Source organism: Monodon monoceros, unplaced genomic scaffold, assembly GCF_005190385.1.
Source record: "Monodon monoceros isolate NGI ecotype Baffin Bay Population unplaced genomic scaffold, NGI_Narwhal_1 Super_Scaffold_19, whole genome shotgun sequence".
NCBI classification, from domain to species: domain Eukaryota; kingdom Metazoa; phylum Chordata; class Mammalia; order Artiodactyla; family Monodontidae; genus Monodon; species Monodon monoceros.
Window position 1 is genome coordinate 62649198 of NW_021703775.1, and position 26208 is coordinate 62675405.

At 35.5% G+C, this 26208-nt stretch overlaps 1 protein-coding gene across 1 annotated transcript in view; it reads right to left on the reverse strand.

The window, feature by feature from the left end:
- BIRC6 (baculoviral IAP repeat containing 6) overlaps positions 1-26208 on the reverse strand; it is a 268208-nt gene that overhangs the window by 28635 nt on the left and 213365 nt on the right. Inside the window, 1 exon segment of the mRNA XM_029231389.1 lies at positions 12480-12690. Within this exon segment, the coding sequence (XP_029087222.1) occupies positions 12480-12690 (211 nt within the window).

A 26208-nucleotide genomic window follows, 5' to 3' on the forward strand; every position in this document is an offset into this window, starting at 1 on the left:
AAGATAATGGCTGAATCATAAAGCAGACATAATTAGACCTTTACAGCAGGTTCTAACGAGAATTTTTTATGTGGATAGTCTTTTTGAAAAAACATACAGCAGAAAAAGGAATAATCTTCAAAAGGTAAAAGTACTTCAAATATATGAAGAACACACACTACCTGCCTGATGATGACTACAACTAGTCATTGTCTGACATTAAACTACAGACAGCAGTCTCTTTTCTATAAAAGCTGCAGGTTACTGTCAACCCATATGTAGGCCCAGCTCATGAAAAAAGGCCATACCTTAGCTCACATCCTGAAGTCTGTGTGAAAAGCTATTTGAGTTCAAGGCACCTAGCTGGAAGTAGGTCTTTGAGACTGACAATGGATCCAACATGGTAAAAGCAATCAGCGACGGCCGCTACCATGGTATCCGCTGCTTTGTGCATACGTTGAATCTGGTTGTGATCACTGCCCTGAAGAAATACGAGGAATCAACTGAAGTTTCTACTATTGCACAGAATTATCTGCAAACATTTTCCACTATGCTGTGAATTCCAACGACACAGCTAATAAATTAAGCAAATTTTGGCTCTGTGACATATAATCTAAACTAGGATGTGAGCAGAATGGGCAAATCTTTCTTGTGAAAACAAAAAGAAAAAAGAAACCCATAACTCAACATTCAGTTATATTGAACTGCTTCTTCTAATTCTACCACCCACATTAAGTTGGATATTTGTATGACTACAAGATATCAGAATTATGTTCTCTTATAATCTATAAACTAAAAACAGCTTAATACAACTATTTTCTTGGTTGGACATTAGGAAAGACCACTTCAATCCCCTGCACTCCTAATACTAAAGTCAAAACTATCAAGCTGTTGAAATAAACATTTAAAAAGCAGAGCCACATTGAAGAAGTAATCAGGACACCATGTGCTGAAATGTCCAGATTCAGAAGTATTAAGAATTAGTGTCTTAGAGGAAGATTCTAAAACTACAAGAGAATGAAACTTCTATATTTACCTATAAAACAATGCACCATATCCACAGTTCTAAAGCTCTTTGCCAGGAATTATAGTTAAAAAAAAATTAAAAGTAAAAGTAAGCAGAAAGATTTTTAAAAATATTACTGTGGAGAATTATTTGCTTCTAATGTCTATAGAAAACACGAAAATAATTTTTGAAATGCACCACTAAATGGGATAAGACCTTTGTAAGATGAATGTTTTCCATGCTTATTTTAAAGCTTAGTTTTAAACTTTAGATTCCTTTTTGTTTTTACTTAAATTCTTTCCAAATGGAAGTACTGGTTTTAGTTCTCAATATGATTTAAATGAAAGTAGAAAATAAAATCTTCTTTGTCTTAAATGAAGCATAAATGAGCAATAGGAGAGAAGGGAATATTCAAAACAGAGGTATGAGAAGCCTTTGAAAATAAAACCTTGATTTTTAGATTAGATAAAAATATAATAGTTTTCCAGTCAGATTAAACATCACAGGACAAATACGGTACTGTGTGCTGCTGTGGAATGGAGTTGCCACAAGTAATATGCTTCACCAGGGGACAATCCAACTGGGGCTAAGAGATATTAAAACAAATGTTGGCACTGCTGTCTCCACCACCAAGTAAAAAAGGTTGACGAACCACTGAACTTGTTCAAGGTCATCACAAAAAGAAACTTAAAAAATATATATATACTGTTGCAACAAATGCTTCTTGTCTAAGAAATCAGGCTTTTTCACTTTGTAGGTTTGAGAAACAGAGGAAAAAGAAAAGATAGGAAATGTTTTTCCAATGAAAACAAATGTAGGAGGACTGGAACTGAAATTCTTTCTCAACTGAAGCCCTAAATGAACTAACTTAAAGGAGTTAAAACAAGAGAGTTTGATAGAAAATATGCCGTTTAAGAAGTAAATCAACTAATCTTATTGCTTAGTTGGATAAAATGGAATTGGGTATTTCCACAAGACAATTCAGTTATTTTAAAAACTGATGAACTTTGCACTGGAAGACACTTTGGGATAGCTAAGGGAAAGGGCAATCAAGGATGCTTACTTTAATAATGCTATTAAAGAGAAGTTCAATGTTGAGAACACCTTACACTCAACAGAGTCATTTGTGTCATGTCCTTATTAGCAATTAAGATTATGTGATTGGCGGCAAGTGCCTTTTTCAAACTTTTGGTGAAGCTATCAAATACTAAATATACAAAATATGATTATTTGTCTACTGGAGTCGAGCAGGAAGAGTCTGCACAAAAGATCAAGGACAAAATATCTGCCTTTGCTCCAACTCCAAGGAGGCTACGAAGTGCCACACTTACTCAAAAGTGAAACCAAACTACTATGGCTGTACTTTGACTTCATTTTGAGGTTGAAATGGCCAGCAGATGAATTTCACCAAGAATGGTACTTAAAATCTGAAGGGCTCACATTTTCACACTGTGATTATTTTGTGGGCAACAAAATGAATTTTCACACTAGGTAATTATATTTCAAGTGGAAACAATACACATATAAAGGTTTAAAGTATTACGCTACCGATGCCACAAATCCCTTTATTAATGGAGGTGACAGAGTTGCTTTCAAGTTCTTTCTTTTTTAAGAATCTAAAATAAAATGCTGATCGACAACTGGTCATAAACAGACAGGAGTTGTTTTTGCTATTTGTTATTTAAATATCGAGTTTTGCTAATAAACTTTAATTTCTTCTTGACAAGCGAGTTAAAGATATTACAAATATAGGACATACTAAGATAGTAACAAAATTCAGGAGATGGAAAACAATAGGGTGTTTAGCGGGGTGGGAAGAGGCTTCTCCAGCAACATAGAGAAAATAATTATATCTCCAACACACACCCTAGTCTATGCAAGTAGACACCAAATCAGCTTGAAAAGACAGTAAAGGAAAACTACATAATCAATAACTAAGAAATTTTCAGAGGAAATGTTTTTATTGATTCTTTTGAGCAAAAAAAAAAAAATCAAATGGGTAAAGCTGACTTAATCCTCATTTAAGTGATAATTACATGAAGTTGCTACCAGCTCATGTTCTACAGACCACAAAACACAGTTTACCTTACTTAGGTTACCTTAGTGATCTAGTAATTATTACTTAGGCACAACTCGAATGGCTATGCATATCTAACGAAATATGCTGCCTTTTAACATCTTATCATAGTGTTAAAAAAAATTCTTCAGGGGAGTGAAAAAAGATAAGCAAAAGAAAATATAAGAAAAATTCTGTAGAATCTGCATTCTTATATATACTTTTTTAATTATCAAAAGCAAAATTTTCAATTAAAAAATTTTACTTGTCAACATTAAAAATATTTATGTATCCTAAATTTCCAAAGCCAAATCAAAAGTAAGTTCACACTTTGATTTCTAATTATTCACTGATGCATAAATCCAATTGTTCTTTGGAAGTTAAGTTCAATTTAGTAAATAAATATACTTGATTGGGACATTAGGAAATCTGACGTCTTATCATAGCTCTCTGCCACTAAGCACGAGACCTTGGAACAAATCACAGTACTTATGGGCCTTGTTTTCATCATTTATAAAAAGGGGGATATGAACTATCTGAACTCTTAAGAGCATTCCTTATAGTTCTAAAACCCTGTAGATATTATGGGACAGGTTACTTATCGTGAAGTGCCCAGAAAGATTTACAAACTAAATCTTACTTAGCAAAAGACTTCAAATTCAGCAATTAAGATTGCTTGAGATTTTGTCAGAAATAAGATAGTGGAAACCATCTTGAAACATAAAGCTCATCTAATGCAATCTGACAAGGAATAAATAATCATTTTATATGTTATGCTACTGAGGTAGAAGTATTAAGTCAATTTATAATTTTTAATGAGTTTATGTTTGTTAATCACTTAAATAATAGAATAAGCTGTACTTTGGTACTTGATCTAAGTGTTTTTCAGGAATCAGCTAAAGGTGAAGTCTAGCCATTACACAAGCATGTCACCTTAGTGATCAATGAACAATTTTGGTAAAAGGTAGCAATGGGGTATAAAAATAGAAGTATCTGGACTACGGGTCAATCAACTTGTCTTTTTTTTTTTTTTTTTTAAATTATTTATTTGGCTGTGCTGGGTCTTAGCCACAACATGCAGGATCTTTAGTCGCTGCATGTGGGATTTAGCTCCCTGACCAGGGATTGAACCCAGGCTCCTGGCCTTGGGAGCATGGAGTCCTACCCACTGAACCACCAGGGAAGTCCCTCTTTCTTCATAAATGTTGTTTTTGATAATGAACACTACAGGCATCAGGAAAGTGGGGAGCTAAATCCCAGATTTATTACCTATTAGTAAGTTTTTAAATGTTAAATTCTAAGTAATAGTTTCATTCTTCGTAGAACAAGAATATTTTCTTGTCTACCACACAGAGCAGAAAAAACTAGTAATACACATCTAAGAACTTCTGAAACTCTATATCCTACACAAAAGTTAGGTTATAATATTATTCTTTGTATTTTTTACACAGCTATATGCTACTATATATTTATTATAACTTTTCCCACATTTAAAGCAGTTTGGCTTATTCTTCAGAAACAAGAAGGGAAATGAATAAAAACATAGAGGCTGGAACATAAATATTATACTAATCAAAATTATTTCAAACTGACAGAACAAAAGGAATTCAGAAAATACTTTTGTCTTTTATCTGCCTAAGTCATTAATCTGACAGTTAGAAAAATTCATTTTTACCAGATTTTTTTTTTTTTTTGCAGTAGGCGGGGCTCTCACTGTTGTGGCCTCTCCCGTTGCAGAGCACAGGCTCCGGACCCGCAGGCTCAGCGGCCATGGCTCACGGGCCTAGTCGCTCCGCGGCATGTGGGATCTTCCCAGACCGGGGCACAAACCCGTGTCCCCTGCATTGGCAGGCGGACTCTCAACCACTGTGCCACCAGGGAAGCCCCATTTTTACCAGATTTTGATCTCTCATAACTGGCATAAAATTAAGTAGTAGTGACCTTGGACTTATGTGCAGTAAACATCTAATCACAGGCTGTCTTCGGCATGTGTCTAACAAACACTGCTTACACCTTTATACATCCTTTACCTCCTACTTTTGTATCAGGGTGTCATTCTCACATGCGCTCTCCCTCGCCCCCTGCCCCAGCCTCTCTCCTTTGGCCCCTAGGGAACTATTTCTTCCACTGCTTGTAGATATAAAAATTAAAAGTATTAAACACAAAAATCATCAAATTATAAAACTAAAAAAAAAAAAACAGAAAGTAAGGCTTTTTGGATAAAATAAATGAAAAACTGGTTTTTATCTGCATTCGGCAAGAAAGAAAAGTGTCAATATTGCTATACTGAGGGCACCTGAAAAACGGAACATTTATGGTAATAAAGTTTTCAAAAACTATGCAAGGGAGTGAATTCTACTTATCCTTTATAGACAAATGTTAAACTTTTTGTTCTTCGTGTCTATTACAGCAATAGACAGGCAAAAGAATTTTATTGTTTTGGAGGTCCTCTGATCTTTTTATTGCAGTGATTATTAAGGTGGCTTCTGAATAATTTCTCTGAAATAAAGTAAATAAGCTACTTAATATTAATGAGGCAAACGAAGTTAAATAGAAACAATATTTAAATCAACCATTTCCTATTTTTGTTCAAATTATTATAAAAAATTTCAACTGAACAAGAAAAAAGTACAAAATTTCCATATGATAGCATCACGAAATGTCCCAATTTTGTTTAAATTTTAAGTGATAGATGATGTTAGAAAATGGCCTAAGTAGAAAATTACATTTAACATTATAGGTACATTTAAGGTATGTTTTCAAAATGGTATAAAACCAGTGTACAAAACATGCTATTATATACTTAGAAAAAAATTAATTTCTGAAATAGTCCTCATAATTAATTATCTAAATGTTATCTGTTTCAGACAAAAGTTGGAAAGTGCTGAATGTAAAAATTCTCTATTTTGAAGCAATACACTTTTGCCTAGTCTTTAGTTAGGAATGTTTCCCTGACTTATCTTAATATAAATTTTTACTAATAATCAGCCAACAGCAATATTAATCAGTTTATTTATGTTGACCGTTAGACTCAAATTAACTCTAAGCAGTTACTGCCAATTGTGAATCTTGAGAGGACTTATTAGGAGAGGTGGTAGACATGAGTAAAAGAATATTAAAATATCATCATCTTTAGGAAGTTCTTAATGCAATTTGTACAGTAAATATTTAACAACTTTTTAAAGACAGACTAAATCACTCCTAGGTGCCACCTTACCATGTCAACAGGTTAGTCTTGCCAGGAAAGATGAACATAATAAACTAGAAGTACATACATTTATTCCTTGAATAGTGCTCTGGTTTACACTAATGCCAATCCCATCAGAATACTGTAATTATCTGTCACCAAACTAATCCTCATCCATAGGAGAGTGAGGATGAGAATCAAAATACCACTCTAAATTGTAGCCACATTAAAACAAAAGCAAGGCTAGTCTGGCTTCTGCTAACTTTCGTTTCTCCCAATTAAGCACAGATAAAAGGGGGAAGGAGAGTAAGACAGTCAATGGACATACATCATCCCATTTCTTCTCCTTTTTAATTTTGTTAGTTTATATTGCAAAATGCCATTACTTTTAGAGGACTTGATGTATCCTATTAATAAAGTTTCCCAAAGCGTGAGAAAACATTAAGTAATAATTAGACATGGTATTAGTTAACTGAATTGAAGATTGAGAAAACTAGTCTCTTTCCAATGAAAAGAAAGGTCTCAGTAAGCCTTTGGTAATTTCTTAGCATTGTTAAATCTTCCTTATTAAAACACAAAACGGGTCTGGAGTCAGACACTAACTTTTTTTTTTTTTTAATATTTATTTATTATTTATTTATTTTTGGCTGCATCAGGTCTCAGTTGCAGCATGTGAGATCTTTGTTGAGGCACGCAGGATCTTTCATGGCAGCACTTGGGCTCTTCGTTGTGGTGTGTGGGTTTTCTCTAGTTGTGGCGCAAAGGCTCCAGGACACATGGGCTCTGTAGTTGTGGCGCATGGGTTCCAGAGTGCTTGGGCTCTGTAGTTTGCAGCACGTGGGCTCTCTAGTTGAGGTGCACGAGCTCAGTAGTTGTGGCGCACAGGCCCAGTTGCCCTGCAGCATGTGGGATATTAGTCCTCTGACCAGGGATCAAACCCACGTCCCCTGCCTTGTAAGGTGGATTCTTTACCACTGGACCACCAGGGAAGTCCCAGACACTAATTTCTTAAATTTAGTTTATTCACTTTTAGACTTATCTTCTATTTATGGCAAATGATACTGGTCCGTCTGATATGTTAGTAATGTGAAGTTTCCTCTTTAAATAAAATGTTTGGTTAAAAAAGAAAATCTGATCTAAAGGAAGATTCTAGCAAAAGCATGGGTGGTATAAGGTTTGAAAGTTCCTCCTCATAAATGCTGAGGCTCTTCACTCTGACAAAGAATTTCTACCAAGAAAAATTTCCTTCGGTTTTCAACCATGAAAATGGTTTGGTTTATTTTGATCCGATTAATAAAAATCCCATAATCACATGATACTCTTTTAAGATGAACTCTAAAATAATATAGACAAAAGGCTCCAGAAAAATTAAATCTAAAGCCTACTTACTGTCATATAAGTTTTCCACATATACAATTTTGGCTGGATGACAGCTTTAAGGAAATAGAAGAATTGTATGAAAATGAATGTAGTCTCACCCTGTCATTCCTAAACCTTAATATAAAAGATTTTAGATTCTCTGCTAATGATTCTGAGCCTCTGTCAAGCCAATAGATGACTGTTTTCTGTCTTCAGTAAAATAACCTAGTAGGATTAGTACTGGAGAACTTCTGCGTAGGATTACAGACTTCAAATTCTGGTATGTTAACAAAGGAAACCATGCTCCGAAAACCATTTATTCGATAGCACTTACACTTTATTGAAGGAGATCCCCAGGGATAAATCCGCAGTCACTGATACTAACACATAGGCAGAATAATGTAGTTAATAAGTAATTTAAAGCCTGAGTTATATTATTTCTTTTTTAAAGTCAAACATCTGAAACACAGACAGTATTTCTACCTAGGAACTAACTTTCTTTTAAGTCCATAATTTTAGAGCAAGAATGCTAATAGACTCAAATCCTCAGTCCCCAGAATGGCAGGATGGGAGAGGACACCAACAGCTCAACTGTCAAGATAGAAAGGATGAAAATCTCTTCCATGGCAATTTAGTCTTGTTCTAACTCCCACCCTAACCATTCAGATACACTGCAAGACAATCTTTTTATAATGCAGATCTGATTAGATCTCTGTTGAAATCCTTTCAATGGCTCATCACATTTAAGAGTAGGTAACTATGAAGTTCTTCAAGCCCCTGCTTTCCTCTCTAGCCTCATTTCCCACCCCTATTTCTAACCCGAAGGACACCCAGGCACACCAAACTTCTTTATTCTCTACATTTTGCTGAATACTTGATGCTTTCTTTCACTCCTAACATTCTTTACACAGCCTGGTATATCAGGCCCCGGCTCCTCTTTATTTAGCCAATTCTTATGTATTCTTTGGGCTTCCAAATCTGGGTTGATCCTCCAGTAATGTTTTAAACTTCTAATATGCCATGTACTGTGTTATTAAAACTGCCTAGTTATTGTTTCCCCCATAATCTGTCAGTCCATTAGAAAAAGACCTAATTTTCTTGTTATGCTCTCATGAACATTCAATAAACATCCGTTAAATGAACAAATCAGTGACGCTCTTGTGACCAGGCCAGATATCACCTATCTGAATATAAGCGCAAGTTTCTAAAACACAAATTAGATAAAAGCAAAGTAAATGATCTGCCTTTTCAGCTTCTTAATGATATTTTCCTATTTCCTCTTATAGAAGGTTTCAGGCTTGGAGGGGAGAGTCAGTTAACCTATATAATCTCTATCATTCTTTGAATTTTGAGATTAAAATTAGTTGGGTTTAAGCATTGTCCTCAAGATAGGATACTTTTTTTTTTTTTTTTTTTTTTTTGCGGTACGCGGGCCTCTCACTGCTGTGGCCTCTCCCGTCGCGGAGCACAGGCTCCGGACGCACAGGCTCAGCGGCCATGGCTCACGGGCCCAGCCGCTCCGCGGCATGTAGGATCCTCCTGGACCGGGGCACGAACCCGCATCCCCTGCATCAGCAGGTGGACTCTCAACCACTGTGCCACCAGGGAAGCCCAAGATAGGATACTCTTAATTGGATTATTCCAACCAGTAAAAGTAAACTTCCTCTTTAGATTTGGGCAAAACGTTTTAATTTCTTTCATCCAAAAAAGCTAAAAATTGTAAGTATAACATATACAGAAGAAATAATATCAATGTAAATCATTATATGTAACCACAATTATCATCCAGAGACCTGCAAATTACATAGAGAATCTATCTTTTCTTTATCTAATATGACAAAATTGTGCTATGTTAAATTTTCATTTGGAGGGAAAAAACTGCATGCCTTTTGTGTATTCCTGGCTTTTAGAAAGAAAAAAAAAGTAACAAATGAGAAATAATAAGAAGAAAACAAGGCAATACAATAACATACATAAACATAATTAGTAAACCAGTACTTGCTTTCTTGCTTAAAAAAAAAAAAGAAAAACCTATACTAAATAGATGTACTCTATCTACCCTTACCTATTTTTCCCCTGAGCCCCCAGGTGCAGATGTGGCCAGGACATCCCAGGGAATCACCCACAGTCAACGCATCCCCCCCACCTGCCTTATTTCCTACTGAGAGAAAAAGAGACAAAAATAATGCAAAAATGTTCTGAGCTGGGGAACACCTACACATTATTTTTAAAGTCATAACTCCAAATCCTGATGAAGCACTAAAACACATCCTAAAAGTGATATGTAAACAGAATGTAATTTGCCTTGACCATCCTCTTCTCAGAGTATCCTGGGTTTTGTTTTTGTTTTTAAATACAGTTGGGGATCAGGTAGAGGGGAGGGGGGAGGGGGAAGCTTTGCATCTTGAAACAGTGTAAAAAATAAATTTAGACCAATTTCTGTGGGTATAAACTTTACAGGAAATTGGACTATACTGTTCACTTTATTAGAGTTCTAGTCTGATGAAAATATGAAAAGAAATACATTTAAGTTTTGACAGGCTGGAAAAGAGTAGATTTTCCCCTCTTTCTGTGAAGTGGAAAGTGAATTCTCAAGGTGCCAAACCTTGATAGGAAAGTAGGGATGTTACAACATGTATGTCTTTGCTGGCTTCTTTTTGTAACAGAGGCTGTATTCTACACATATATAAAAAAATAACAGATATCATGAGGAATCTTGATGAAGAGGCACATTCAAACCATAATACAAAACTCTCTTTAGTGCTTGTCAGTAAAATAGCTTTAAAATATAGTTAAACTGCACAGGGTCACTGTAAAGATAAAATTAAAAAATGAAATGATCTCTGTGAACAGTCATTATTATCTTTATGTGCATGTTTTTTTTTTTCAATTTAAAAAAAATTAACTATTTTTGGCTGTGTTGGGTCTTCATTGCTGCGCGTGGGCTTTCTCTAGCTGCGGCGAGTGGGGGCTACTCTTCGTTGCAGTGCGCGGGCTTCTCATTGTGGTGGCTTCTCTTGTTGCGGAGCACGGGCTCTAGGTGTGTGGGCTTCAGCAGTTGTGGCTCATGGGCTCTAGAGCGCAGGCTCAGTAGTTGTGGCGCATGGGCTTAGCTGCTCCGCGGCATGTGGGATCTTCCCGGACCAGGGCACGAACCTGTGTCCCCTGCATCAGCAGGCGGACTCCCAACCACTGCGCCACCAGGGAAGCTCCCTACATGCATGTTTTGCTGGTACAAAATTTAAAAGTTTGAAGTGTCATTTTTTCTTGGTGAAAGATTTTAAAGAATTTTTTTTTCCAGGTAACCAAGTAGAAAAATAAAGAGCTCCTGTTAACTGAAACTCAGTTATCCTCTATCCGCAATTAAATTTTTATAGTGGTTCATTAATACATTTCATGCAGAAGTTTAATTTTTAAGAAATTATACTGCATGTTATGTGAACAGGATATACATTAAGAAAAGCAGCAAAAACGGCACTCTAGGTCTACAAATTCCATTCACTTAGCTCAGTTAGAAAATCAGACCTTTAGTCTGATGATACCACACTATTTTTGTTCAATTATGTTAGCTACCTAGGTTACCAGTTAGAAAGATTTTTGCCATAATGAAGGATGGGACGAAAGATAATATTATTTACTTCTCTACAACATAAAAAAGTCTCACACTATCAAAGAAAATATACCTTTACATTTTCCCTCCCTGGTTAAAGAGTATGAACCTACAGCTTTTTATATCGCTACCAACTGGGTCTTCTTTAATCTCTTCTCTAATTCACGTTTCTTACTGCCTGGCAGTGACCCACTAGTTTTTAAAGTGATATTGACAGTACAATAAAGCTAAAAGAGTCAGAATAATCTGAGGAGCTGATTTCTTCTGAAAAATGAAAGCTGACAAAAACTATTCCTCCAATGACCAATTCTCTGCCATCATTTGATGTATACTGAGTTTCTCAAAGTTTAGGCTACTAAAAAAATAAGTGAGAACAGGTAGGACAAATATATTGCAAAGACAGTAAAGAAGATTAACTGATTCAAAAGACCACTAACAAAGAAATAAGCTTCCTCTAGCCTAATTCTGAATGTTTATGCAAACATCAGAATTTATGCCATCTTTAAGTAAAACTGACAACCATTAAACAGATTCTGCTAAGAGAATGAAAAAGGTTACCAGGAAAAGGTTTTTAAAAAAGTTTTTGATAAGAGGACTCATCATCTGATTTCTAGCAAGGTATAAACTTAACCAAAGATTCACTTAAAACTTCAATTTTCCACAAAGATAAAATACTAACTTTACTATAACTTCAACAAATAAATACCAAATCCTCTACCTTCTAAAAAATATTATAGCATGAATTATAACATACATATCAAAATGAAACTAGTAATTCCTAAAGCCAACAGTTCTAATTCTATGAATCTACTCTGCAGAGATTTCTGCAAGTCCCAAAAGATGTCTGTCAGAGGTTATTACAAATTAGAAATAGCCCAAATGTCCACTAATAGATGGTTAAGTAAAATACAGCATCTATATACAATGCATAATCAGAAATATTAAGAACAGTATCAGCAATATGTATTTACTGAGAGTGAAGGTGTCTTTCACCTCAATATTGAGTAAAACTAGCATCTATCTGTATAATAGGTACAATGTTATAGCATTTAAGAAAAACTCTATCTATAGCTATAAGATCGCATAGGGCAACGTCTGGTAAGCCACTGTTAATAAATGTTTCTGAGTGTAGGATTTGGTGGCTACTTTTTCTTTGTAGTTTTATTTACTGCTTGTGCATATGTTTGTTTAATTAGCATACATCATTTTTAAAAAACCAACAAAGCTATTTTAAAAAAGACAGTAAAAGCCAAGGTCAAAAGAAATGAACAAAGTATAGTACCTTAAACGGTTGGTGTAGGTATCAACACAGGTCTTCATTTTGGCTAATAATGTACCAACAGAAGTTTGACACTCTGACTGTTCTTCTTCCTCTTCACCATTCTCTGCAGAAAGAGGCAACAAGAGGGGCACCATGCACGTACAAGAAGCAATGGCCCGGAGCAATTCTAGCAGAGCTCGATAGAGTGGCACATGTCTTGCCATGTCGAGAACTGTAAGAAGGAAGAAGGGGAAAGCATAAAATGAGCAGATGTGCAATATAAAAGTAAGTCCACAGCAATGTAGCTTCTACTTGGATCTTAAGATTAATTGCTTGGTTGGTAAGTGGACTAAAGCAGATGTTCATGAAGCACCAATGTACAAAGTGTAAGAGGCACTTTTAGGGAACAAAAGAAAATGAAAATGGCACAGGGTTGGGGAGACAGCCAGAAATGTAATTAAGTAACTATTTAGTTATATCACACATAAAAATGATTAAATAGTCCAGATAATACATTATGGCAGTAAATACATTTACTTATTTACTTTTTTAAAAAATTACTTATTATTTATTTTTGGCTGCATTGGGTCTTTGTTGCTGCATGCGGCTTTCTCTAGTTGTGGCGAGTGGGGGCCACTCTTCGTTGCGGTGCGCGGGCTTCTCATGGTGGTGGCTTCTCTTGTTGCGGGGCACAGGCTCTAGGTGCGTGGGCTTCAGTAGTTGCAGCATGAAGGCTCAGTAGTTGTGGCACACGGGCTCAGTAGTTGTGGCGCACGGGCTTAGCTGCTCCGCGGCATGTGGGATCTTCCCGGACCAGGGCTCGAACCTGTGTCCCCTGCATCGGCAGGCGGATTCTTAACCACAGCGCCACCAGGGAAGCCCTAATCTGTGATCTTATCCCAGTTATAAAAAGCAACAAACAATATTAATTAATCCTAAAAATTAATCTGACCTCTATAAAAAAAATACTTAGTGTTTTAGATAGTGTGTTCATTAAGAGGTAGAAGATTATTTCCCAAAGTTATTAAATAATGTATAGTTATAATACTTTCCTCAGAATTTGCTGTTTCTCCTTACATTCTTTTGAATGGAGTTCTATGAATGTAATTTATGCTCCGTATTACAATATTACCTCCAACTAATCCACACTTCACTGTTCAACATTCTATTCCCAGAAAAATAAAGCCAACTATAAGAAAGCATAGTTGTTTTTTTTTGTTTGTTTTTTTTTTTGCAGTACGCGGGCCTCTCACTGTTGTGGCCTCTCCCGTTGCGGAGCACAGGCTCCAGACCCGCAGGCTCAGCGGCCATGGCTCACGGGCCCAGCCGCTCCACGGCATGTGGGATCCTCCCGGACGGGGCACAAATCCGTGTCCCCTGCATCGGCAGGCGGACTCTCAACCACTGCCTAACCAGGGAAGCCCAGCATGTTTTTTTATAATATAGTAAATAACATATATTCTTACATTAGAAAAGCAGTAATATAAATTACCTGCTAAATCACATCACGTTAAGTAATTCTAAACATTAAAGTGACAGAGGGTTATTATGTATACACAAAAACTGTCTTAGGGGTTTAATAACAGACACTTTGCCAGGATAACAATCAATGCGATTGAAAATGAGGCAATATTGTGTTCTTATTATAAGACAATAAACTTGGAGAATTAAATCTAAAATGTTCTGAGATATAAACTATTCGATCCAAAGAATATAAGAAATGATTTGACATAGGAAAGAACTTGCATGAAGAACTTGCTCAAGACTGTATAATCAGTGAAGTGGAGCAAGCAGGATGCACACACAGGTCATCCAGTTCTGAAGTCCAGACACTTAACTACTAAAATATAATGGCACTCAACAGTCACAATTTCAGAAAAAAAACACTAACATGATTTACCAACAGAGAGGAAAAAAAAGTGTTTTAGGCATGGGAAAAAATTTAATATGGCCTGAAATTCCTCCTAACAGGTTCCTTAAAGCACACTAAAAAGTGCTAGGTGCCTTTAAGCTTTAATCTGTATAGTTCATAATCTTAAATATTTTCAACATACCTTACAGCACAGTCTCAAATTTAGCTTTCTACTACAACATTCAAATGGGAAAATAAGAAATTTCCCTCTTAATATAATTTAATTCTCTAGAATCTTTAAGTGGCACTTGTTATTAAAAAAAAAAATCAAAACTCTAAGAAATCCAAGCAAAATCACAAAATCATTTCCCGATGAATTATTTATAACTTTCAAAAATCAACTTATTGGGGCACAACTTACAATCAATAAAATGCACTAATTTTAAGTACATATTCAATGATATCTGACAATATACACTCCTGTGTAATCACTGCCAAAATGAAGATAACGTAATATTTTTACCATCCCAAACACCTTTGTAGTTAATCATCCTCCTCTGGCCAGCTTCAGGCAACCACTCCTATGCTGTCACCGTAGAAAGCAGATAAGCAACAGAGAAAACCAACAATGCCAAATCGGTTCTTTTTTTTTTTTTTTAAACATTTAAAAAAACCCACTTACTTATTGATTGATTGATTGCCACGCAGTGCGGCTTGTGGGATTTTAGTTTCCTGACCAGGGATTGAACCCGAGGCCTCGGCAGTTAAAGCACAGAGTCCTAACCACTGGACCCAGGGAATTCCCCCAAATCAGTTCTTTAAAAATAAATAGCAAATCTCAATAGCCCCCTGTCAGTTAAAAAAAATTGAATTCTTACTTAAAATCCTTTCCATTAAAAAGCTCCATATGGCTTCACAGGTAAATGTTATCAAACACTTAAAAAACACATACTTTTTTTTTTTTGGCCACACCACGTGACTTGTGGGATTTTCGCTCCATGACCAGGGATTGACACCCCCCCCCCACACTAACCCGGCTGTGAAAGCACCTAGTCCTAACCACTGGACCACCAGGGAATTCCCTAAAAAACACATACTATTAATTGTATGTGGTCTACTTCAGAAAACAGAGGAAGTGGTAACAACTCATGTTATGAGGACAAAATTAACCAGATACCAAAATAAGACAAAGACATTACCAATAAAAAAAAGAAAGAAAAGAAAAAAGAAACTACAGATGAGTATCCCTCATGAACACAGAAACAAAGAAGTAAAATAAATCACAACCAAGTGGCTTTTATTCCAGGATTGCAAAGTCGACTTTACATTTGAAAAATCAATGTAATTCACCATATTAACAAACAAAATAAGAAAAGCCATATGATCATCTTACCAGATCTAAACAAAGTATTTAATGAAATTCAAAATCCATTGATAAAACTCTAACCAAACCAGAAATAGAAGAAAACTGCCTCAAGCTGATAAAGGGAATCTAAAAAAAACCCAACATCAACCACCATATTTAATGGTGAAAAGACTGAACACCTTTCCCCCAAACTGACAACTTCTGCAAGATCTAAACAGTTCAATAAGAAAAAAAAAAAATCTTTTAAAGAAACAAACAAAACTCATATAAATTGGAAAGAAGAAATAAAATTGTCTGTCTTTAATGTTCATGGCATGATTATCTTTCTATACAGAAATCCTAAGGAATGTAGCACAACTACTGAGTTGCACAAGGTAGTAGGATATCAGGTGAATAAATAAAAATCAACTGTATTCTTATATACTAGTGTAACAAGAAAATAAAATTTCAAAAAAGTATAATTTACAATAGCATAAAAAATGAAATTGGGATAAATTTGACAATTTCAGAAGTATAAAAACACTGCTGAGGCTCATTAAAGGAAATTTAAACAACTAGATATACAATGCTCATAGAAGACCCAATATTGTTAATAAGTTAATTCTCTCCAAATTCATGTACAGACTGAATGCAATTCCAATCAAATTTCCAATGGGCTTTTAGTTGGGGGGTAGAAACTGACAAGATGACTCATATATATGGAAATGCAAAGGACCTAGAGAGTCAAAATAATTACAGCTGAATTTTGTTTGCCATAAGATTACAAATTCTGCAATTAATGCATCTTAAGAGTTAAGTAAACTTCATAAATATTAACTGGTCAAATGCTTGCCTTTTTTGAAACTATCTAGTAGGACAAAGGAACAAGAAACAAACAAATTTACAATGATACTTTGACTAATAAAATCTGAGAGTAGAAATCCTCTAGGCAAAAACAAAACAAAAATACTTTGCAAATCATGCAAAGCCTAATTGTTTAGCTGAATACCTATGACTGACAAAAATACTTCCATGTAGAATTTCTATTCATTCTAGCCCACATAAAAGTTACAAGGGCTTGGGTATATAATCGCTGATGTCCCAACACCAGCCTTTTACTCTTCTCTCCAATTCTGGTAGAAATAGCTAATCTGTGTAAGTTCCAAATATTTTCATACTCTCATCTTCTATTACCAATCTGTCTGTTCATACTTCTAGCTATACATGCTAGATATAATGTTACTGATTACTATTTCTGGATGGTGGTCCATGAGGTAATTTATGTTAAAATTTATTTTTACTTTCTCCTTTGTGCTTTTAGGCATTGCTTAATACTTATAGCCTGCATAAAACGATGTCTTAAATTTGCTTTAAAATAACCTATTATGTGTATATATGTATGTGTTTGGAAAAAATGGGTTAGTGAGCATGTAACTGAAAAGCATGGCGATATGTTTATCTGATGAAGCTGGTGACGGAACTCAAAGGGGTTCATTATGCTACATTCACTAGTTTTACATATTTTGAACTTTTACATAATAAAAAATTTTATTAAATTGTCATGGTCATTAAAGACAAAGTTGGAGGAATGTTACAAACTGAAGAAGGTGGAAAAGGTTACTAAATGATCCTAGATTAAATTTTGGACAAAAAGCAATTTTTTTCTTTGCTATAGAGGACATAATTGGGACAACAGATGAAATATGAATGGTATCTGTGGATTGGATGATTAGATAGGTGTATTCTATCAATGCTTTTTTTCTGATTTTGGTTACTGTAATGTGGTTATGTGGTAGGCTGCCTTTGTGTTTTAGCAAATAAACAGTGAAATACTTAGGGGTAATAGAGCTATCATATCTGCAACATATGTCTCACAATTGGTGCAGAAAAAATAATGTGTGCATGTATAAAATTTATATATGCTTACATGTATAGACAGACAAAAGAAAGGAAGGAAGTTGTTATCAAACTCCTAGAAAGGCATGGGGTGCGGGGGGTCTTCGCTGGTAAGACTCCGTGCTCCCGATGCAAGGAGCCCGGGTTCGATCCCTGGTCGGGAAACTAGATCCCACATGCATGCTGCAACTAAGAACCCTCATGCTGCAATTAAAGATCCCGCATGCCAAAATGAAGACTCCGCGTGCCACAACTAAGACCCGGTGCAGCCAAAATAAATAAATGAATAAAATAAATATTTTTTAAAAAAAGAAAGGTGTGGGGAAATAGCTACTCAACATTACTGGTATAATGTCTATGGAGCACAAGTTACAATCTGTCAAAACAACAAATTGGCATACCCTTTGAATCATCAATTCTAGTTAATTCTGAAAACTAATCCTACAGATAAAATTATCAAGGTCACCAAAATTAGTCACTGCAACATTGTTTATAACAGCAAAACAATCCATTTATGTTCATTAGATGGAGCTGTTTCGATTACTAAATATCAATTACGCAGTCATAAAAATGAAGATGTGCCTTATGCTGCATTGGAACAAATTCCAAAATACCTAAGGTGGGAACAGGAGGAACAAGGAATAGAAATGGGGTTGTATGGGGAATTCCCGGGCGGTCCAGTGGTTAGGAGATGGTGCTTTCACTGCCGGGGGCCCGTGTTCAACCTCTTGATTGGGGAACTAAGACCCTACAAGCCTCATGGGTGTGGGGAAAAAAAAAAAAAAAGAAAGAAAGAAAGAAATGGGGTTGTATGGTATAGTGCCATTTCGGTAAATATAACAACAACGTAAAAGGTAAGGAAAGAGAATATGTATTCATATTTATTTGTTTTTTATAAATACATATATATACACACACACAGGATCTCTATTAAAAAATATAAGAAATTAGTACTATTGATTATCTCTAGGGAGCTAAATTGGTCGGCTAGAGGACAGGTGCAGGAAGACAACTATTTATTAGATACCATCTTAAAGCTTTTGAATTTTAAAACAAGTGAAGAATATAATATTTGGATAAAGAAAAAAATGTGTAATTTAATATTTAATAAAGCTGATTAATGTTACAGGTAAAAGGCACATGATATAGTACATTTAGGTATGTGTTGAATTTTTACTTTCAAGGAATTAATGGATGCAAAATATCCCACTATAAGGATATAGAACAATTAATGAGAGGTTAAAAATTTTACTAGGCTTTTGAAACCTAATTTTTTTTTCGCACCAGCATGACAGCATGAAGAGTTCAGTGAACCTGCTCTGCCATGAAACAGATACAAATTTTTAAAAAAACATCACCACTCAAGGCCCTAGAAATAGTCCAAAGGGCACACAACAAACTGAGAAAACATTCATTTAAGAAAATCTACTAAACTCAGTAAGAAAAACAAGAACCTAAAGTATTTGAACCAAGATCCTACTCTCTTCCTGCTCTCAGCTCAGCAAGAAAGCAAATTCAACACAGACTGGTAGAACCTGAGCTCCCTCTTCCCCTAGCTTGAGTTAGAAGATTATCTCCCCAGGAGGGGAAGATCTCAGCATTTCTCACCCTACCACCAGCTACTTGCTGCTGTGGCTAAGTTTCAGATAACTAGAGCTAAGAGGCAGATGTTTCCTTTTGCCCAGACCCCACTTACGGGACAGGGGATCTGAATAGATAATTCTCCAAAAAAGATACACAAATGACCAGCAAACACATCATCATTAGTCATCAGGGAAATGCAAATCAAAACCACAATGAGATACCTGCCATCTCACATACACTAAGATGGCTGTAATTTAAAAGTCAAGGAGGGGCTTCCCTGGTTGGCACAGTGGTTGACAGTCCGCCTGCCGATGCAGGGGACACGGGTTTGTGCCCCGGTCCGGGAAGATCCCACGTGCCGCGGAGCGGCTGGGCCCGTGAGCCATGGCCGCTGAGCCTGCGCGTCCACAGGCTCCGCAACGGGAGAGGCCACAACAGTGAGAGGCCCGCGTACTGGGAAATAAATAAATAAATAAATAAAATAAAAGTCAAGGAATAACTTATTACCATGTGAACCAGCATTTCCACTCCTAGGTATACAAAGTAAATGAAAGGAGGAACGAAAACAGATATTTGTACACTCATGTTCACTGTTATTCACAATAGCCAAAAGGTATAAACAACTCAAATGTCTTATCAAATGATGAATAAGCAAAATGCAGTAGATATCCATACAGTGAAATATTATCCAGTCATAAAAAGGAAATCGAGTATTGATACATGAAACAATATCAATGGACCTTGACAACACTGTACTGAGATTAAAAATTTAAACAAAAGACTGCATATTACATGATCTGATTTATATGAAATGTTCACAGTGGGCACTCTCTATACATAGAGAGACAGTAGATTAGTGGTTGCTTAAGGCTGGAGGGGTGGTAAGGAGAAAGAGGGATGATAGTTAAGGTGTATATGGTGTTTTTTTTTTTTAAATTAATTAATTTTGTTTATTTATTTTGGCTGTGCTGGGTCTTCGTTACCGTGCGTGGGCTTTCTCTAGTTGCGGCGAGCAGGGGCTCCTCTTCGTTGAGGTGCGCAGGCTTCTCACTGCAGTGGCTTCTCTTGTTGTGGAGCACAGGCTCTAGTCGCATGGGCTTCAGTAGTTGTGGCGCACAGGCTTAGTTGCTCCGCGGCACGTGGGATCTTCCCAGACCGGGGCTCAAACCCACGTTCCCTGCATTGGTAGTAACCCCTGTGCCACCAGGGAAGCCCTGGTTTCATTTCTTTTCTTCTTTTCTTTCCTTTCTTCCTCCCTCCCTCCCTCTCTTCCTTCCTCTCTCTCTCTCTCTCTTTATGGCTGCATTGGGTCTTCGTTGCTGTGCACAGGCTTTCTCTAGTTACGGCGAGCGGGGGCTACTCTTCTTACTGTGGTGGTTTCTCTTGTTGCAGGGCACGGGCTCTAGGTGCGCGGGCTTCAGTAGTCGTGGCACACAGGCTCAGTAGTTGTGGCTCGTGGGCCCTAGAGCACAGGCTCAGTAGTTGTGGCACACGGGCTTAGCTGCTCCGCGGCATGTGGGATCTTCCTGGACCAGGGCTCGAAGCCATGCCCCCTGCACTGGCAGGCAGAATCTTAACCACTGTGCCATCAGGGAAGCCACCTCTGGTTTCTTTTTAAATTGACAAAAATGTTCTAAATTTGACTGTCATAACAGTTGCACATAACTGTGAACATGCCAAAAATCACTGAATGTGCCCTTTAAGTGGACAAATTGTATGGTAAGTGAATTATCTTTCAATAAAGCTGTTATTAATTTTTTTAAGTACTTATTCACATACCATTTGCTCCTTTTTCTTCTGGGATGTTTATTTTCTTCAATTGCTTAATAATATTACTTTGTATATGAGACAAAGAACACAATAAGCTTTCCAAACATTTCCCCCAATATGATGTTTTGATTTTCAAATATATGCAAACATAGATGTAAATGCATACTCATACAGCCTCTTCCAACTTGGGACCAGCAAAAGAATGAAGTCTTGGAAAAACTTTGTCTTTCACTCACGTTTTGAATGGCTTCCATTTCTCTATTTAAGTATTTGAAACATTAGAATTTCCATTACTATAAATGTAGCCAGTTATCCAAAGATTTCCATTTGTACTGCTTTATAAACTTATTTATCAAAGTATTGCACACAGTGTTTTATTTTCCCCAATCCCCTTCCATGCGGCAATGAAAGAAAGAACAGAGTACAAAAATCATCCCAATAAAAGCCCTAGCTAGTTATTTTGTGGATATTGACCAAGTGATTCTAAACTTTATATGGAAAGGCTGAATACCCAGAAGAGCCAACACAATAATGAAGAAGAAGAACAAAGTCAGAGGACTGATATGACCAGACTTCGAAGCTTACTATAAAGCTACAATAATCAAGATAATGTAGCACTGGCGAAAGAACAAATAGATCAATGGAACAAAAACAGTAACAAGAATCTGTACATGACGGTTTATAGCAGCTTTATTCATAACTGCCCCAAACTGGAAGCAATCAAGACGTTCTTCAAAAGGTGACTGGATAAACAAACTGTTGTATATCAATACAGTGGAATATTATTCTGCAATAAAAGGAAATGAGCTACCAAACCAAGAAAAGACATGGAGGAAACTTAAATGTATACTGCTTAGTAAAAGAAGCCAATCTGAAAAGGTTACACACTGTTATGATTCCAACTATATGACATTCTGGAAAAGGAAAAACTATGGAGCCAGGAAAAATATCAGTGGTCACCAGAGGTTTCACTGTGGGGAGAGAGAGGGTGGCATGAATAGAGCACAGGAAATTTCTCAGGGCAGTGAAACTATTCTGTACAATACTGTAATGGTGAAATGCACAACACCAGGCATTTGTCAAAACCCATAGAATGGTATAACACAAAGAGTGAACCCTAATGTAAATTACTGACTTTAGTTAAAAATAATATGTCATGTCACTATTTGTTTATCAATTGTACCATGTACCACACTAATACAAGATGTAACAGGACACTATGAGTGGAAGGGGGTGGTGATAGGTACTACCTGCTCAATTTTCTGTAAACCCAAAACTGCTTGTAAACTAGTAGTCTATTATTTTTAAAAATATTAGTCTATTAATTAAAAACAATTAACTACCTAAAATTATAGTACTTTACCTAAAATTACATAAGAATACAGGTAATCCAAGACAGGTTGATTTTTCAAAAGCAATTAAATGGTTATGAAGTTATCAAGAACAACAAGAAAAACCACAAAATGAGAAGCTACCTCTCCATTATACGAATAAAGCCGAGGACAGCCTACCATGCTGATACTCAATACTGAAGAGAGGGGGAAAAGAATCTGACAAACATGAAGGGTTGATAATTTTTAAAACACTTTAAAATCTGGAAATAAATGGGCGTAGAGAAAATAAGACAGCTCTTCTAAAATAAATGAAACATGATACTTCTTTTTATGCTATTGTTATCTTATTCAATTAAGTTAGCAGTGAGAGGATTCCAACTGGGAATCTTAAATTATGGAAAGAGAAGATACTCTCTTCATATCAAGGAGGGATGCAAGCAAAAGCTGTGGAGGCAAGGTAATAGGCAGTGGACAATGAGATTGAAAATAGTAAAAACAGGGCAAGACAAAATTATGGGTCTGATTTACAAAGAACTTTAAATAAATTTCAGTACTATGTCATTTCTTATGATACACATTTTAAACTTAAAATAGGAAGTTTTTGTATATTTGCATTTTTCTTGACAACAGTTACATAAACAAGTGTGCTCATTTTAATGTCAAATTCCACCCAGATATTAATGCATTCAGCAACCTATGCTTATGCCAGGAAACTGATTATTCATATCTGATTTTACATTACTCGTGTTTTTCTTTTAAAGACTTACGTCTGAATACCCCTGCAGAAGGGAATCTGGAAAACTAAGGGAGAGCTAATTTTTGCTCTCTTTTTTAAGATATGCACTTTTAAACTAACATTTATGGGTCAGCGAACAAGAGGAGTCAGTAAATGTAACAAACTCTTAATGAAATACAAACGAGTACAAGATACACCAAGTGTTTCAATCCTGAATTCCTTAATCCTATGTTTGGCCATACAGAACTTCATCAGAAAACTTTAGGTGTTTTTCCACACAGCACACTTCATCATTAATACAGGATTAAATGTGACCAGCCTGACAAAGAAGAGCAGGGGCATGACACTGTTATGCAACTCCATGTCTGCAAGGGTGGCTTGCAGCAACTTCTTCACTCAGCAAATGCCAAGTGCATGTTCAATGTTACTGCTTACCACCAACCAAGTAAAGACACTATCCTTTGGATCCTCAGATGAACCTGTTTGCTGAATTATGCAAAGCTTGAAAACTACCTTGGAAGTATCATCAACTACAGATACAGGTGTGTAACACTACTGTATAATTATTTCAGTAAGAGAAATTTTCGAATTTGAAAGTAGTTACTAGTACTAGGTAAAAGAATAAAATTCTCATCTTCTGTATGTGAAACAACATTTCAATGGGGAAAAGGATATTCAAATGGCTGGAAAAAAACAGAATAGTTTAAAGGTTGATAAGAAATTTATAAGAAATAATCAAAAAGATTAATCATTTTTTCCATGAAACACATGATCCAGCATGTATAAAAGCTAAAAATAATTCTAAGAAAAAATGTAAAACATTTACTGCTTGGCTGACTACTGGCAGAAGCTCATCAATTCTTACCAAACAGTTACAGTGAAATTCACCACGGATTACTAATGGAAAAGACACACCCCTTCTGGAGAACTGAAAACAATTTGCCATGTTCAATAAAGAAGTTTGTCCAGGTTTTTTGTTCACTTCCTTTTCTCTGAGTGTAAACAGAAGTTCTCCACAAAGAGAAAAGGTCCATTCATCACTACTGTGGACTAAAGCAGGATAACTGGGAATACTTTATTCCTGATGCAATGCAGGGAAAGGAACACTTCTCTTTTAATTATTTTAGAACTTGGACATTTATAGAAAATATTTTATAAAAACTATAAATGGAGTATAAGCTTTAAAAATTGTGAATCATTATTTTGTATACCTGTAATTTATATAATATCATACATCAACTATACTTCAAAAAAATAATCTCAGATCTTTAGTAACTTCATTATTTTAGGCTAAAATATGTGGTGATTATACCTATTAGGTATAAACTGTAATTCACATTAAATACATCAGCTTAGTTAAATATACATAAAAGACTTTAAAAATGTATTTATAGCTACTAAATATACACCCAGAATATATAAATGGCAGTATCTGTGTGCCTTTTCATTATATTTTCTATTATTCTACCCAACTGTTAAAATGATAATAGATTATTTGAAGTTCTACTAAAATGCCTCTATTTTCTATCATGTTCCACCACCTTCAACAGAGTAAAACAGAACTGCAGGCTGAAAAATAATGCAACAAAAGCAAGTACAATAAATTTATTTCCTATTTCTCTGTATAGTTCAAAGATACCTTTCCCAAGGATTTGTTTCACAGTCAACTTTCTTCTTCTCTAGACCAAGAGATTTTTGGGGAAAATGGGTACTCCTGTCATCACTACAACAGAAGATGTAAAGAAGCAAGAAGAGAAAGAAGAAAATGAAGAATCTGTCTTGACCATGTTAGGCATTATTGGGATAGTACTTAACTTCTTGGTAGTAGTTATTGTGTATATCTATATCACAAGCTGATAGTCTCTTTCATGGGGTTGCATTCAGGAAAAAAGCCAGCTCTAACAAAAATGATTTCTAAGAATAACCTTTAAAAGAATATTTCCAGAAGATTATGACAAACATTCCAGGGCAAGTGCCTGGCTCTAAGGGCAGTAACCAGGGTAAGTGCCTTACTCTAGGCACTGCAGTGAATATATGGATAATAAAGATTTATTTCTGTATGCCAGAAAACACACAAGATCCAGTAATAGAAATAAGACACAAAAGCAACCATGCAATGCATTTTTTTCTAAAAGTACATATTGAATATATATCATTTTCATTCCAATTGCTTTTAAATTTATGTTTATTTTAAGCCTCTAATAATCTACCTAATATAGGAAAGGAAAATTTTTTCAGCATGGGAAAGAAAAGTAACAAAATCTACAGAAAAATAAAGTTTTATTCAGTATCAATAAATGCTGAATATTCTCAAAAGCATTGTCTTCCTCTGGATTTATACTTAATATCTCAAAAGAAATGCATGCTTTATAATAATTTTTTGGTAGTTGCGCATTTGTAACTATAAGATTGCATAGAAAATAAATACTACATAGAAAAAGCGTCTTGTTTTTTTCTGATGTTCTTCAGCATGTGTTGACTTTATTTCTCTGATCAATTTCAGTAATACAAAACAAGAGGCCCACCTAAAGTATAAAAACCTCAACTCAATCTAATAAAGTAATACTTGTTTATGGAATGTTCATTTGAGTGGACTCAAAAACTAATGTGAAAATTAAATAATAAATTGCTCAAATATTTATTTTCAATTAAAGAATTTATTCATCCTACTTTGCCTAACTTGAAATATAAAGTCATCCTACATTTCACGGAAATATCACATGGAAATAAAGCAATCAGAGATCCTTAAATTATTTCTCTGTAAATTAAAAATCCTTTCAAGTAACTGAATACTAAAATTTAATCCATAACTATATGCAATCAACATCCCTACAACTAGCGTGGCTAGTATGCATATCTTAAAAGATAATCATGTAACAAATATATTCTGTCTGGTAAACTACCTTATTCAAAAGCCAGCTCCATTTTTCAAAGTACCAATCCAATAATTTGACTTTTACACTTATAAACCTTCCTAATGCTAAACTATTTTCTTCCCTAGCAGATCAATAGTTGTAGAAATTATACTTGAACAACATACAGTTTTTTTAAAAAAGGCTGAAATAAACACTGGGTACAGTAAAGTAAGAGAGAATTTTTTCATCTAGGATCTTAAATTCTCACTAAAATGTAACTCAACGAATAAACCAAAAACTCTTCCTTGATACTATACATTTAAAAACAAAACATGGCTCTGCAATAAAGATCTTTGCAAATGAGATTACTGAAAGGAT